The 14,556-nt window shown below is 40.8% G+C and overlaps 1 protein-coding gene across 1 annotated transcript in view; it reads left to right on the top strand.

Moving 5' to 3' along the window:
- The window catches only part of SNTG2 (syntrophin gamma 2), a 597,901-nt gene that overhangs the window by 560,135 nt on the left and 23,210 nt on the right, over positions 1-14,556 (top strand). The window contains exon 16 of the mRNA XM_090031379.1: positions 11,329-11,439. Coding sequence (XP_089887505.1) covers positions 11,329-11,439 — 111 coding nt within the window. The remainder of the gene's footprint in view (positions 1-11,328; positions 11,440-14,556) is intronic.

Below are 14,556 nucleotides of genomic sequence, written 5' to 3'. Positions count from 1 at the left end.
GACATAAGGAACTAGAGCCAGCCAGACTCTCCTCAGTTCCTTCTCAGAATCCTTGACTGAAATTTGAAGATTCCCACGTTACCCTCACCCGCACAATCTTTTGTGCACTTACAATGCTGAAATACTTAGTATTCATACATATTTAGTGATCGTGCACCCAGATGATGGAAGTTCAAAATGTCTTATCAGAAAAGGACTTGTAAAAGAGAAATGCAGCATGTTGATATCATATACTCATAGATTCAAAGATGTTAGGATTGGAAGGGACCTCAATAGATCATCGAGTCTGACACCCTGCATAGGCAGGAAAGTGTGCTGGGTTCAGATGACCCCAGCCAGATGCCTATCTAACCTCCTCTTGAAGACCCCCAGGGTAGGGGAGAACACCACCTCCCTTGGGGCCCATTCCAGATTTTGGCCACTCTAACTGTGAAGAAGTTCCTCCTAATCTCCAGTCTAAATCTGCTCTCTGCTAGCTTGTGGCCATTATTTCTTGTAAACCCCAGGGGCGCCTTGGTGAGTAGAGCCTCACCAATTCCCTTCTGCACCCCAAAGATGAATTTATAGGCAGCCACAAGGTCACCTCTCAACCTTCTCTTGCGGAGGCCGAAGAGGTCTAGGTGCCCTACTCTCTCCTCGTAGGGCTTGGCCTGCAAGCCCTTAACCATACAAGTGGCCCTTCTCTAGACCATCTCCAGGTTATCCATATCCCTCTTAAAGTGTGGTGCCCAAAACTGGATGCAGTATTCCAACTGCGGTCTGACCAGTGCCCGATAGAGGGGAAGTATCACCTCCTTGGTTCTGTTTGTCATGCATCTGCTGATGCATGATAAAGTGCAGTTAGCTTTGCTGATGACTTCATCACGCTGAGGACTCATGTTAATCTTGGAGTCCACTAGGACTCCAAGGTCCCTTTCCACTTCCATGCTGCCGAGCAGGTCTTTTCCTAGGCAGTAGGTGTGCTGGACATTTTTCCTCCCTAGGTGCAGCACTTTGCATTTCTCCTTGGTAAATCACATTCTATTGTTTTCTGGTCATTTGTCCAACCTGTTCAGGTCTGCCTGTAGTTGTTCCTTGCCCTCCAGTGTGTCCACTTCTCCCCAAAGTTTTGTATCATCCACATACTTGGACAGAGTACACTTCACTCCCTCGTCCAGGTCACTGATGAATCCTGCTAGAAGGATTCAGTACAGGATTTTGTATTAGCATCTACTCATCCATCAGTTCAGAACCTTCTAAAAACATCTGTGTTAGCCTTAGTGTCATCCTGAGGACTGCCTCAAGGACCATTTATTTATCTTAGTGGTGTGTGCCAGCCTCCACTGCTGGAAATTCTTTCTTCCTCCTCTTTAAAGGTGAAATCTGCCAGAGAAACTTCTCACTAGTTTACAGGTTCATTGAGACTTACTAACTGTGTCTTTAAGACATCACTCTGTGATGATATAGAGTCACTGGGTGGGTCCAGATGAGCATACACATGCAGGGACATGCATTTCCCACAGCAAAAATAGCAGTGGCACAAATTTGTGCCACTGTTTTTTGCTACTGTGTACACACCCCTGCACATGGGTTTTGGTGCAGGGCAAAATGCCCCACTTCTGCAAAACTGTAATTTCCCCACTTCTCCCAGGTCCCAGCATGCTGGAGGACGCAGAGGACAAAAAGAGGAGGGAAGATGCTCTCACTGACAGCCAGAGCATTTCCCAGAAGTACTGAACCTTTGTACCTTCCAGTGCACATTCTTGGAGTATGTGCCATGCTGCTTTTTGGTTGGTACTTTTTTTGGTTGTTTTTTTGCCTTTTGCTACTGGGATTTCCCAGTAGCAAATATTTTCCCTGCACTGCAAACTTGCAGCATGGAGCACTTTTTAACATGCCACACTTGCAGTTTGTGGCACTGCAAAGAGGTTTGCGGCACCACAAACCATACATGCCTGAACATCTGAATCTAGCCATTGTGACTATATATCTGGATCAAAGAAATTTTCCTCACTGGGTGTAGAGTACCCCAAGGACCATATAGGTACCTTCTGAGTTCTACTAGGCTCCCTGAGGCATGCTTTATTCCATCATATCACTGTCTACACCTTCTTCCAGACCAAGGTCCAATTGTCTATCAACATAGATATAGTTTCAGCCCACAGGTCAAAGCATATGTCTATCCTGGATCCCCTCATGAGGATGTAAAAGCCAGAGCAGCAGCTGCCTGTACATATTTCATTTTCGTCTCGTGAGGCCATAATCTAAGGATTATCTTCCTCCACTCCGGTGATTTAATGACTTTTCAGGAACTAATGTGGCCTTGTTTCTAGATACCTAAGAAAAAGTAATTCAAGAGTACACTCAAAAACTTTGTCAGGCAAATTCACAGACAAACTCCCACAAGAGAGACATCGGCTGTAGGAGCATCTCTGTGGCAGACACAGCCAACAAGATGCAATAATTTTGCTTCATACTAATCATCAGGGCTGTATGCATCTGGAATCTCTTGAGAGGCTCAGATGACAATATGAGATAGTATCATTCAGAAGGCTGTTGCCTTTTCATTACGATGCATTGTGCTCCCCACACTGACCCAGACAAGTCAGGGCTATAGACAGTTTCTAGGGTGACCATTAACATTAGTTTCCTCTCCTATTTGGCTGATTTAACAAAAGCAGGGTACTAGTTATACACAGTTTTCTCATTTTATCCCCCCATCTGGAAACCAGTTAATTTGCTCCTTTAGTGCTTGGAGATCTCTCTATAGACCAGTGGATACTAAACATCCAGAGAGTGGTGGTGAACCCAGAGAGTGGTGGTGGATGGCTCATTTTCAACCTGGAGGGATGTGGGCAGTGGAGTTCCCCAGGGCTTGGTCCTCGGGTCTGTGCTATTCAACGTCTTTATCAGTGACTTGGAAGTGGGCGTGGAAAGCACGCTGTCCAAATTCTCTGGTGACACAAAGATGTGGGGAGAAGTGGGCACACTGCAGGGGAGGGACAGAATCCAACTAGATCTAGACAGGTTACAGAGGTGGGTGGATAAAAATAAAATGGAATTCAACGCAGACAAGTGCAAGGTGCTGCATCTAGGGAGAAGGAACCTGCAGCATACCTATAGGCTGGGGAACACCCTGCTCAACAGCACAGTGGCTGAAAGGGATCTTGGAGAAATATATATATAAAATATGTGTGTGTAAAATATGCCACAGAACATTTCAAAGAGCAGGTTAAAGGACAGGTAAGTAGTCATTATTTATCAGGTATTTCTATGTTGTTCTTATTAATAGCAAGATAAGTTGTTTAGGGTAAAATATTGTAACTATAAAGATTTTAACTATAAAGTGGAATATCTGAAAAAACTGCAACAGATATGTTAAAAATGATAAGGAAATATTTTTTAATGGATACTGACTGATCTATGGTATTTAACTCATAAAGTGGTTAAAATTTTTTATAACCTTATTTTCATTTGTATTTTTTTATATATTGAGACTAGAATGAAACATTTTTTCTTTTTTTCTGATTTTGCAAAGATCATAGTATGTACTGCAGAGACTTATTGCATCTCTAAGAAACTAAAGAAATTCTTAAATGTTGGTTCTAGAAAAAGATGATTATATATATAGATTGCTAGTTCCAGCTTCGGTTCTTATTGGAAAGAGTTTACCTATCTCATCACCAGTACACACTGAATTAAACTGCTTTCTTTTAGGCTCTTGCTAATTGTTAAATAGATATATTTCCATGCAACCCTCTGGGTGTGAGCAAGTCCATCAGATTCTCAGTAGCAGCTAGCAGCAGGCACTCAAGTGGCTTTTATGTTTGTTTGTGTGTTAGACAGTAAGTCTGTATTATAAACTTGAGTCATTAGCTCTATGACTGATCAGGCAAATAGCCCAGCTTCAAAAGTGGAAATACTGGAAATATTTCATTTGTATTAAAAAACTAATTATGTATTTGAAACTTGAACATTTGAATTTCTGTAGTTTTCAAGGTATTTTTTATAGTAGGCAAAAACAGAAGCACAAGGGAATAGGAATAATACCGAGATTAATTATATAGCTCATAAATTTGCAAGTCTTCAGGGCTACCAGTACAAAGAAGGAGCCACCTCATAAGGAAATGTTAATCTCTAATTTGGAAAATTTGTATATGGGTATAGGCATGTCAAGGTTAACTCTCCCTATGGACTTTTTAACATGTCATGTCTGGCACAGGGAAAATTCTCTAATTGTTTGTATTTCCATTTATATTATCCTGCTCTGGCAAAAATTATGATGCTATAATACTTACATAAGCTTTCACATTATCCTCCTGTTAAACTCCAAGTAGTGATGTGTTAGAGAAAAAAAATCAGATTATTTTAAAACTTGTATCTTGTTCTTTAATAAGAAAGTCCTAAGCATAATTCAGTTCATTACACCTAAATTCTGTGGAAGGCCTCTGACATACATGGCAGAGATACATTAATGCATTGAATTCTCAGGGCAAGAAATATTAGCTAGCAAGGTTATTTGTATACAAAACCATTAATAACTTCAAGCATACGTTAATGCTTTTAAAACACATAATGAAAATCCATAATTAATATATCATTTAAATTGCAGTGTATCAAATAAATACTGCCCCAGAAGACCATATGAGTTTTTGATATACTCTATGGGTGCCTGTACATGAGATGCTTTACTCAGAATTAGAGCAAATTACTGTGCAGTAAGCATCACTGTCTACACATGCAGATGCTTACTGCACAGTAATTTGCTTGTGATTGCAGAGCAGGTGCTGGGAACAGGCTAGATGCTTATTCCCAACCCTGGTTCCATGATTGCGATAGTAGGGTGAAGGCTGGAGGCTCCCTGCATGGGGAGAGTTCCCCACCCTTCCACTTCCCGCCGCTCCCCACCAGCCTGGAGCTGGCTGGGGCCTCATCCTGACCAGGGTAGTTCCCAGCCAGCCTCAGGCTTCATGGGGAAGTCTGCAAATGAAGCCTGTAGGTGGCTGTGGACTATCCCATTTCAGACAGTCCCAGCTAGCTCTGGGCTACACATGCAGACTTCCCCATGCAGCCTGGGGCTGACTGGGAACTGTCCTGGTCAGGGGCAGGTTCTAGCTCTGTGCCCTGATTGGTCACCCCTTCCCTGCAGCTCTTTCCAAGCCCTGTATCTTGATTACTATGTCCCAGTTGCCCCACTGGCAGATCAGGACAGGGGACTGGGACCTGCTCCCGCTGTGGCTCTTTCCAAAACCTCTGCCTCTGATTGGGGATTTGGGGCCAGGAGCTCCCTGATGTCGATCAAGGGGACATTGTCCCTGCCTGGGCTTCATCACTGGAGCATGCCCCAGCAGCAGACAGCTCCCAGAGGGCAGGGAGGAAGTTCCCAGCCCGCGCCAGGAGAGAGGTGTCTCCTGGCCTCATGCTGCCAGGGGGCAGGAGCAAATCTGCTCCCACATCCCTGTGTAGATGTCTGCCCAGTTTGGGTTTTCTCTAGAGTAAACCCACCCCACAGCATTTGCACATGTAGACATGCCCAGTAAGTAGCACGCATAAACAACAGCCATGAGAGGCTAAAGCTTTTACTGTGAGGAAGAACTGTAAGAGACAACAGGAGCACATAATGACAAGGATTTCTAAAACCCATACTCATGTAGCTAAGGAGTAATGAACAACAGGTTTCACTTCCTGTCAGCCTCTTCTATTTCCCTATAAATAATGTGCTTGATTGTTCTGCCACCTACCTCTAGGAAACTTTATATTATGAAGACTTTATAAAACCTAGGATGGCTTTATATTAGAGCTTGGGAAATGCCAAAAAAACAATCTAGTTCACTTGTTCAGTGGTTAGATACTATAACTATGGAAGTGTCTACATGTCACCACATGACGACATTGTTACTTCTATTTGGAAGTACTAAAGCATGGTACAGTAACCACCCATACTATACCACGAGTGCGGCACATGGTTAGATTTTGCTGCTACGTTGCTGTAGTAGCACGCTAAAACAGGGACAAACACTGCTGCAACAGTGTAACTGCTGATCACGAGTGGACCCACAGCATGCCATAGCATTCCATAAAGTAATGTAGTGACATGCTGCATTACTGTATGGCAATGTGTAGACTCCCAATAAGCACAAAAGCACAAAAAATCCCTGGAAAGATAGGTCATTGTCAGGCTTACTGGTCTAAATTGCAACGGTTCTTCATCCTGCTGCATCTTTTTAAAAGAAACAGCACAGATGTAGGCACAAGAAATCCCCTCTACTTCTTGTTTTTATGAAAACAAAGATATAAGTGAAACGTAAAACAACAGGGGAATAGGCTAAGGAACTGGATGCTTATAGGAAAATGGTTTTCTATGGTGTATTTATGCATCACAGAGCTATTCATGCAGCTTTTTGGCTAAAGTGATACAATTGCTTTATAAACTTGACAATGAACTGCTGGTATGCTTCATGTCAGATTTCAGAACTACTTATTATAGGTAAGGCCTTATTACTACTTGTTCATAATACAGAGAGGTATTTAGACATCCCATCATTCATCATAACATGTGGGAAGCAAAGCTTTGGTGGTTTCCTTATAATTTTGACAAAAAGTGGTGCTTCTCCTGGTGCCCCTACTCCCTGGCTGGCACTTTCAGTGGGAGCACCAGTGCTTTCACCTGCCCCACCTAAGCAGGGAATGCTGGCTGTCAGGGGGTGCACCAGTGCTCTCGGGGGATGCATGTGCACCCCTATGCACCCCTTACGTATCGCCACTAATTTTACCATGTATACAACTGCATGGAAAGCAGCACAGTGCATGTCAGCTCGTGTGTGGAGCAGACTTGATTAATCGAGTGTGCTTTGAACCACCAGATCTCCAGTGTGTCATGGGATGAAACGATATGTGTACACATGCCCTTTGTTTTTTGTGTGCTGCTAATTCACATGGCTGTTTTAAAACTTTCTGAATGACTATTAATGCCTCTGCCAAACTTATTATTGTTATTGTTTGTATTGCACTGGTGCCAAAGGTCCCAAATAAAGTGAGGCTTCATTGTTTGGGCCATCTCCAGCATAATTTAAGCAGGAAGGTGTGCACTGAGCAAAGTAACAGTTTTACCACTTGCACTTATTACTGTGGCCTATGTTGAACTCCTTTTTAGGTAAGCAAGTATAACCCGTGTTATACTTATTTTGGCTAAGTGGCATTTTGCCTACCTTTTCTATCCTGCCCCCCGTTTACATACAATTTGCCTTGCCTTTCTGAACATGCTCAGAAAGACCTGCTTCAGCCACTTACACCCTATTACTACCCGAGTCTACCAAAGTAGATGTATAAACTCTACATAAGTCCCCAAAATCTTAGTCAAATGAAAAAACATGATCAGTGACTATTTGGTACTAGAGGAAGAAGAACAAGGGGATCCTGTCACTTTTTAACCCAATAACAGTTAAAGCATTTGCCTAGCGAACTGTGGACCCAGGTTCTAGGTCTCCATCACCCAGAGGGATTTAAAACTATATATTTCATTTCCTGGACAGTGCACTAACCACCAGGCTATGATGAGGTATTGCCGAAAGCAGTCTTCATCTGTTGTGTTGAAGCAAGCCCACGTATTATCCACTAGTAGAAGATACATGGGGCCAGGTAAAGAACAAGTCTAAGGAAATCTGACTTAATGAAATGGATGCTGCCTTGGAAGGGAGACAGCCTTGGATTCTGGCTCCTGCTCAAATCCCTAGTGGAGAAGGAGCTACCCCATTACTGGTACTTCATTTTATCCAACAATTGTTAAATGCATAGGCATGATTTTTTTTGTAACTGGGCTACTTTCCTGCCTATAAATGAAGTTTAATCTCAGCCATATGTTTTATTTCCAGACCTTTAGAATGTTCCAAATGAACCCATGTAAAATAGTAGAACCCTAGCATCAGTTTTGCAGGAAATTTGGTAACAGTTAAAGAGTGAATATGCAGGTTTTAAGAACCATACAAAATTATTTATTCTAAAGAACAAAACCTTCCCTGCAAATCAGCAGCGAACATGTAGGAACATATTTTGAAGACTCATCAAATCTGTGTCTCAAAACACCAGATGGCGAATGTGTGTTCTGTTCACTACCAATCTAAACGTCACCACATACAGAAAACCATGCAACTTAGATTGATTTTACCTTGGGCTTTTTGGATGTGTGTACCTAGCCTGAGAGAACATTGCCTCCCAAAGTCCCTAACAATTCTCTGCCCACTATAGGGGATGTTATGTCTCTTCTAGGATCCTCCTTCCTATCCTCTGCCTCCAGCAGGACTTCTGTGCCAACAAGAGATCTCTCAGTATATGTACTTCCTCCAGTTTCCTTCAGTTCTTCCCTACAGTCCTTGTCCTTTTCTTTGGGGGGGGTCTACCACTGAGGGAAACATTGACTACATTGATTTATTCTCTGCATTTCCAAGACCTTACTGATTTGGTCTTTCCTCCTTACTAAATAACTCTCTCATAATAAATAACCCATCACTTCTCAACTGGGTGTGATACTCAGTTAAGTCTTTCTGGCCTTCCAGGTGCACCCAGTTTGCTCATCTCCTTTAACATATATTTTGTTTATCTTTGTGAGCTCATGTACCTCAATACTTTAATAAAATTGACACTTCATCTGTTGTGTTAGGAGATCTGATATACAGCTTGAGGCTGGCTCACCTGAGCTCATGGCTACAAAGGTAAGAGAGGTCCAACAAGGCTTTTCTAACCTTCTCTCAACATTTTTGGCAGAACAGCAATAGTATTCATCCACTTTCCTACACATCATCAAAATGTGAGTAGAAACCATCCAAAGTGTTCTGGACCACCAGGTTCTCCTGCCCACCATGCTCCCTCCTTAAGTGAGGTATTGCATTTATTTATCATTCATCCAATTTGACACTTAGTCCTTCTCCAACTCTTTCATTTTTCTGCTGCTTCCTTCTCACCTCTTCCAGTTAGGAAAAAGAACCATACCTTCATGTAACAATGCTGTGCAGTTCTTCATTGGGTTTAATTGTTGCATACCCCTCTTCAAGACAGTATGTTTCCTCAGTGCCCAAAACAATAGAATTTAATCAGATAAATATTACCATCAGATAAATGTTTATTAATCATCATCATCATCAAGGGATGCAAATATATCAGTGAACGTGTTTTAGGGTTGTTGGTTGTAGCCGTGTTGTTTTAAGGACATAAGCAGACAAGGCTCTTTGGGTAAATGTGGTATCTTTTATTAGACCAACTAAGTTGTTGGAAAAATTGTCCTTTGCAAGCTTTTGGACACAGGCATCCTGGTGAATTGTGTGCTGCCCTGGGTAAAGAGTCTGCTGGTGAACTGTGTGCTCTCCTGGGTAGAACAGAAACCAAAATGCAAAATGCAAATCTGTGAAAATACAAATGCATGGCAGTGAAGATCAGAGGGATGGAAAACAATAGCTTTGAGAGAGGAAGGAGGTGGGAGGGGGAATGTTTAACTGGTGATAGAAGAATGTAGCTCGTAAAATGCAGACAAGTTACCTGGGGTTATCAGATGGCAAACAAGTTATAATGTGCATAAATCCAATGTCTATATTTAGTCCATGATTTTTTTGTATCCAGTAGATTTATGAAATGAAGTTCATAGAATTGTCTATGAAAGGTGTTTTGTAAATTCCCTTTGAGGATTAGAACTGAGAGACTGGAGCAAGAGTGGCTGCCTTGTGAGAAGTGTACACCCACAGATAATTGGGTATTTTTGTCTTTGATGGATTTTTGGTGTGCATTCATTCTGGTATGCAGCTGTTGTTTGGTTTCTTCTACATATTTTCCATCCAGGCATTCAGTGCACTGGGTGAGCTATATTACATTTCTGGAGGTGCAGGTGTAAGATCCAGGAATGGTGATCATTCTGTTGTGGGGTGTATTGATTGTAGGGGTGGTGGAGATGTGGGTACACCCTTCTCACACTTCTCAAAGAAACTTGTCTGCAGTGATCGTATGTTTAATTTGTAATTTGAGAGAGGAAAGGATCTTGCTCTCCTCTAAAACAATGAATGATCTAAATAGAAAATAAGCCAATATCTCCCTTGTTGGTTTTAGTTTGATTTGCATCCTTTGATTTGCATACAGTAGTTCAAAACTTCCCCAGTACACTCATCTTCTCAGTAAGTTAAAATACTCTAAAGTCAACTACAAAGGGCTTGATGTTTCTTCTCTCTAAAAATTGATTTGAGTCACAGTCATTTCAATCAACATTCAATCAGTATTATCTACAAAAAATATCCAAAGTGAGACTGACTGCATCTTTTTAAATGGGATTTTCTTTATTTTAAGATCCCAACTTAAAAAGAAAACAAAAAACAAGATGCAAACAAACCATTGTAAATTTTTCTTCTGCCATTTTTCATTTTGAAGTAGCTTTCAAAGTTTTCAGCAGTGAATGATTAATTTTTCCTCGGAAGTGCTCAGGGATCCTGCTTGACCTCTGTTTCTGTTTGGAATTTCTGTGAATATCATTGAAGGTTAACAAAACATCAGAAGAAAATCTGGACTCTATATGAGTCATATCTTTTTGTGCCTAACCTGAAAAGCAATGAACAGAAAATTAGAGTAATTTTAAAATAATTTCCCAAGATTGGTTTTAAACATCTTTCTTCATCATTATAAAAATTATCCCAATCAAACTTGTGCCTCATTTGGTAGCACAGCACCAGGCATAGCCATAAGAGAGACCTTTGGTTGACACAGGCCTTGGGATTCTTAGTTTTGTTCTTATAAATACCTGTATAATGCACTGCATTGAATACTTTAACTACAATTTGTTAGTTAGTATTTTATAATATTTTTTTATAAACAAATTTAATTATATAGCAGTTTTCATCTGAGGATTACATACCACTTTACAAACATGAATGGATTAAGCTCTGCAGCATCTATGTGAGGTAGGGCAGTATTATTACCCTCATCAGGTAGGTGAGCCAACCGGGGTATGAAATATTACAATCTGATTTGAAATTTTGGCTCTATTGAAATCCATAGCAACATTTCCATTGACTTCAGTACAGTCAGGATTTTATCCTGAACCCTCTATACCATATATGGGTAGCCAGCTGACAAATGTATAATGTTAGAATGTTTGCAGGTGATTGCTTAACATTGATAAGAAAAGTAATAAACCTCTACCTTTTTGCTTTTATTTCCAGAGCTGTTAATTCTGATTATTTATGCAGTCATTGTATTGCCCAAAATATATTAATCATTTTGTTTAATTTCTTTATGTATGATATACTCAATAACTATAGTTTTGAATATGAGAGGGAAACATTAATGAGTCCAATTAATAGTTTTTTTTCCTTACAGAATGTACTTTGGAGGTTTAAATTCTCTCAGCTCAAGGGCTCTTCAGATGATGGAAAAACAAGAGTAAAGCTACTTTTTCAGAATCTAGACACCAAACAAATTGAGACAAAGGTAGGCAGCATTTTTTCTCCACTCCATTTAGAAACAAAATGGAATGAACTATATATATCCACATTTCCATTGAATGCTATGCGTATTCACAGTGAACAGCTACATTTTGTATTATCTTTTCCATATTTTCTAGAAGCTGTTCACCAAATAAAGGTTCTGATGTGTCTAAAAATGTATTATGCTATATAAATGATTGGCTTAATGAATTCTATTACTATAAATTTTGAAACTTGCATTCACAATGATAATTTCTCTGAAGTTAAGGGCAATTATCCTAGAACTGATGTAAGATTTTGTTTTACATTTAAAATCAATGTTAAATTTATGTACATTTATTTTTAATATTTATATTGTAGAGGCATTTTAATAGTAAAATATTTTCTAGCTGCCGTATAGTAAAACTAGAATGTCACACAAAAATGGATGTTGTGATTTATTGATAAAAACAAATTATTATCTATTAGTAGTACCTACATAAGGGAGAATTCTTGTGAGGGACCAAGAACCCTCAACTTCCCTTGAACCTATTAGTTTCAATATGAGTTAAAGAGCAGTGAGCACTGTGAAGGCTCAGGCATTAAATAGTGCTAATGTACAATTTGATTATATGCCAACTATTGGATGATGCCAAAATGTAGGTGAAACAGTTCAGAGTTTTATTTATTTTTTACCAACATAATTTAGACAAAGATCTAAGCCTTACAATTCAGATTCAAAGCTAAGTATAGATTCCAACCCCACTACCAACCCAATTTCATCAGCCATTTGATTCAGAAGTCTAGTTTGACATGAACTTAATTGTGGGGTAGACTAAGGTGCAGAGTAAAGCGTCACCATCTACACATGCAATGTTATTCAACTGTGGTAAACTAATTAACACCACAGTAAAATTGTACTGTCTGGAGCAATACTATTACATGCTGGGGTAATTTACTACAATTAAATGCACATGTAGATACTGACCATGGGCATAAATTACACCTGGTCAACACAGACAGCCAGCCTTCTGCCTGCAATCTAGCCACATAATTCCATACTTTCAGCATCTTTGTGCCCCAGCCAACCCTTCATTCACCTTCTGCCACCACTCATAGCCCTGGGCTGAGTGGCCCTGGCATAAACTGCTCTGCCTTATCAAATTGCTGCTGCCCTGGCTGCACCTATAGATGCTACACCTGAGAGTAGTTTACTTTACCTCAAACTGCTTCAGAGTTTATTGCTTCAAATTAATTACATGTGTAGCTGCAACCAGAGTGACTACAATATTTAATTCTTGATCAGGGGACTTAAACCCATTAGTTTGAAAGTATTCAGAGTTCCTACATAGATAGTGCATAAGAAAATGAAGCATCAAGACTGAAATTTCTGGCAGAGCAGAGAAAATTGAGGAATAATGTAAGTGAGATAAGAAAAAAATGATAAGAACTTACTTGTGATATGGTGAAAGGAAGCCCGTGGAGAGATTCAGGTAGGATGGTTAGATATTTGAGCAAAGATTGATGAAAATAATAAAGAATCCAAAGTGTTTTAAACATTCTAAAATCCCTTCTTCTCTTATGTTCCTTAGATTTCATTGTCTATTCACTTGTGAATTTATAATTGCTTTGTTCTTTAGTAATTTTAAAACAAAACAGGGTAGAGAAGACCTGAAGTTTCTAATATTACAAAGTTGCAAAAAATATTCTGGCATTCTTTATAAATAGTCAAGAAATAAAATTGAAGTTATAACATTAAAGAAGTAAAATTAACTTACTTTTCTTTTGTTGTATATGTTTTCTAATTATTTCAGTATTCATTGACTATTGGCCTCCATTTGGCAAACGTCATTCCTAGGGTTGGTGGAAAATAATGACTTTTCTCAGAGAAAAATTGCTGTTTTGACTAAACACTTGTTTTAGTCAAATAAATAGTGCCTTCTATCTTCAGAAGTTTTTTTATATTTTGTCAGAAATGATAAACCATTACACACCTAAGTATTACCTAAACTCTGTTGCAATTCATGCTGGTATCTGGAAGCCTCTAAACTCCATTAAGTCCCTGGAGAGGTACTGTTACAGATGTTCAGAAGGTGACTATCTCACACTTCAGTATAAAAAAATGGTGGTAATAGTGGTGCTGCCAATCACTTTTGTTCAATAACTTCATGTCTGTGGCACAAACACAGGAAGTTGGAGACATAAGATCCCAGGCCCTCATCACCCACAAAGCATGCAGACACATACCTCCCACTACCAAAGCAATTATCAGGCTCCTGCTGGAGAAGCTGGGCTAGTGCACAGTCAGGAATGCAAGAATCACAGTGAACATCCATACATGCAAGCATGTTCACTTGCAGCAGCTCAAATAGAAGTGGTGCAAATTTGAGCTGGGGCTTTTTGCCTCCACGCACTTGCCCGGATATGCAATTTGTTGTGAAGCAAATTTTGCCACTTCTGGCAAAATAATCCTGCCTGGCTTATCCCAAATCTGCCAGGGGGAGCTAGACCCTGGGGCCAGTACCTGTGCTGGCCCCAGCAGTATAAAAACCTGCCCTGGCCAGTTACTCAGGGCTACTTGCCCTAAACCCTCCTCTGGAACCCTCAGCCAGAGTTGCCAACAGCAGAGGCACCCCAGTTGCAACAGGAGTTGATCCTGTGGTCACCCAGATTGGAGACCTGGACTATGATAGGCAGGAGTGGATGGACCCCACTGCACTAGCCTAGTGCATGGCTCTACCCACGACATGTGCAACCTGCCGTCTGGTCCAGGAGGTAAAATCTGCCCTACCTCCTGACTCCCTTGCCTTTGCTGACTAGGTCCTGCACAGTGGCAGTCCCCACCCCACCATATCCTTCATCCCACTGGAGTATGTCACGGGACCGGGGCTGGCACCTCAGCGGGCATCATGGCACTCCCCTCTTCACCACCTGAGCTAGCTGGAGGACACCAAACTGGTCTGCTTTTCTACCATCATTCACTGCCATCCATCTACATGCTCATGCACCCCACGATCCATCATGCCGCTCTCACATCCTACCCAGACATCAAGTGGCGGGACCTGCTTGGCAAGGGTGTGCCTGCTGCACCCCAGTGCCTGAGTTTGTACTCCACCTTCATCCCACAAGCCACTGGGGACCT

This window comes from Crocodylus siamensis, chromosome 1 (assembly GCF_052110815.1).
Source record: "Crocodylus siamensis isolate JL-2025a chromosome 1, ASM5211081v1, whole genome shotgun sequence".
In the NCBI taxonomy this organism is placed as follows: Eukaryota; Metazoa; Chordata; order Crocodylia; family Crocodylidae; genus Crocodylus; species Crocodylus siamensis.
The sequence above is the reverse complement of the archived record's forward strand: the minus strand, read 5'-3'. Positions and strand labels throughout refer to the sequence as shown.